Source organism: Helobdella robusta (genome assembly GCF_000326865.2).
Source record: "Helobdella robusta unplaced genomic scaffold HELROscaffold_282, whole genome shotgun sequence".
NCBI classification, from domain to species: domain Eukaryota; kingdom Metazoa; phylum Annelida; class Clitellata; order Rhynchobdellida; family Glossiphoniidae; genus Helobdella; species Helobdella robusta.
In genome coordinates this window covers 10,456-11,675 of record NW_008704442.1, presented here as the reverse complement: position 1 = coordinate 11,675, position 1,220 = coordinate 10,456, and the positions used below count along the sequence as shown (strand labels likewise).

Genomic DNA, 1,220 nt, shown 5'->3' with positions numbered 1-1,220 from the left:
TATTTGTAATCCAACAATAAAAATGCAAACAACAACACATTAGGAGCCTTGGTAACGAAAATTAGGCAACAAAACCAGCGCCACCAACAAAACAACAACATAATCACAAAAACCATTGAAACGACATTAAGAACAAATACTACCTTATCAAGAGAGGGAGTTTGTGGGATAGTTGTTAACAGATCATCGACAGCCTCCTCCTGCTCCACATCTTCATCTGATGCTTCCTTTTCCGGCTGATTTGGATCGACATAGATGCTCTGCATCATCTTGGGAGGAGCATATAAGGCGGTGTTAAGTGGAAAGTAGTTGAGTTCTGTAGGAGTGTACCTGTCAAGAAGTATACGTCCGAAGTTATGTTAATAATCAACAATCAACAACACTAAACTATCAAGCAGATAGCATTGACATAACCGAGATGAGCAAGACCAACCTCTTGTAATAATGTTGGTACTGTCCAGGCACGAGGGCCACGGGGTAACTGTCGCATAAATTAACAGATGAATAATTAACAACTGCCTTCCGACTTTGTGGCTTGTGTAACTCCTGCATGCAAATATAAAATGATTTCTTAAGGACTGAAAAAAAACAAAATAATATAAAAATTGGCAGCTGTTAGTGTTTCTGCTCATATAAGAGAGTAATTTCAATTGATGGGTACCAACCATGGTCTGAAGATCAATGTACATGCTCCTTGCCTGTCTCCTATCCTTGCACAGTGATGCATTGAATTCAGCAGCTGATTTGATGGCCTTCTTCATGAGGTTCTCCAATTTTGTTACCTGCGTATTTAAGAATTAGTGAGTTTGTATTAAGGTAGAGGCTCAAAAATGGTAAATGGAGGTATAAGAAAATATAAGGCTAAAATGTTAGCTAAGGATACAACTGACAAAGCAAAGTTAAAAAGCAATTAATGAATAGTACAAATGTGAGGAGACCAACCCCATCAGAAGCAGATCCAGGCTTTTCAACAAACTTCAATCTTTTCCTGCTGAATCTTGTATATTCCTGCATAGTGTTGTTTCCAAATAGTTATCATTTTATTAATTAATTTGCTTACAAAAATGGCTGCCTGTTGATAGCACAAAAAGATGACAAGATGGAAAAATGATATCCACCTGGTATTTTTCAGGGTAATCTTTTGACATGAGTTTCAAAACCTCCTCTGCATTCAGCACCGTCAGACCTACACAATCAATAACAATTAATAACATTAAAAA

General features: G+C 37.2%; 1 protein-coding gene across 1 annotated transcript in view; it reads right to left on the bottom strand.

The window, feature by feature from the left end:
- Positions 1-143: 143 nt before the first annotated feature.
- HELRODRAFT_184296 (hypothetical protein) overlaps positions 144-1,220 on the bottom strand; it is a gene marked incomplete at both ends in the record, with an annotated part of 6,393 nt that continues 5,316 nt past the window's right edge. The window contains 5 exons of the mRNA XM_009020688.1: positions 144-330; positions 434-546; positions 666-782; positions 943-1,008; positions 1,119-1,186. Coding sequence (XP_009018936.1) covers positions 144-330; positions 434-546; positions 666-782; positions 943-1,008; positions 1,119-1,186 — 551 coding nt within the window. The remainder of the gene's footprint in view (positions 331-433; positions 547-665; positions 783-942; positions 1,009-1,118; positions 1,187-1,220) is intronic.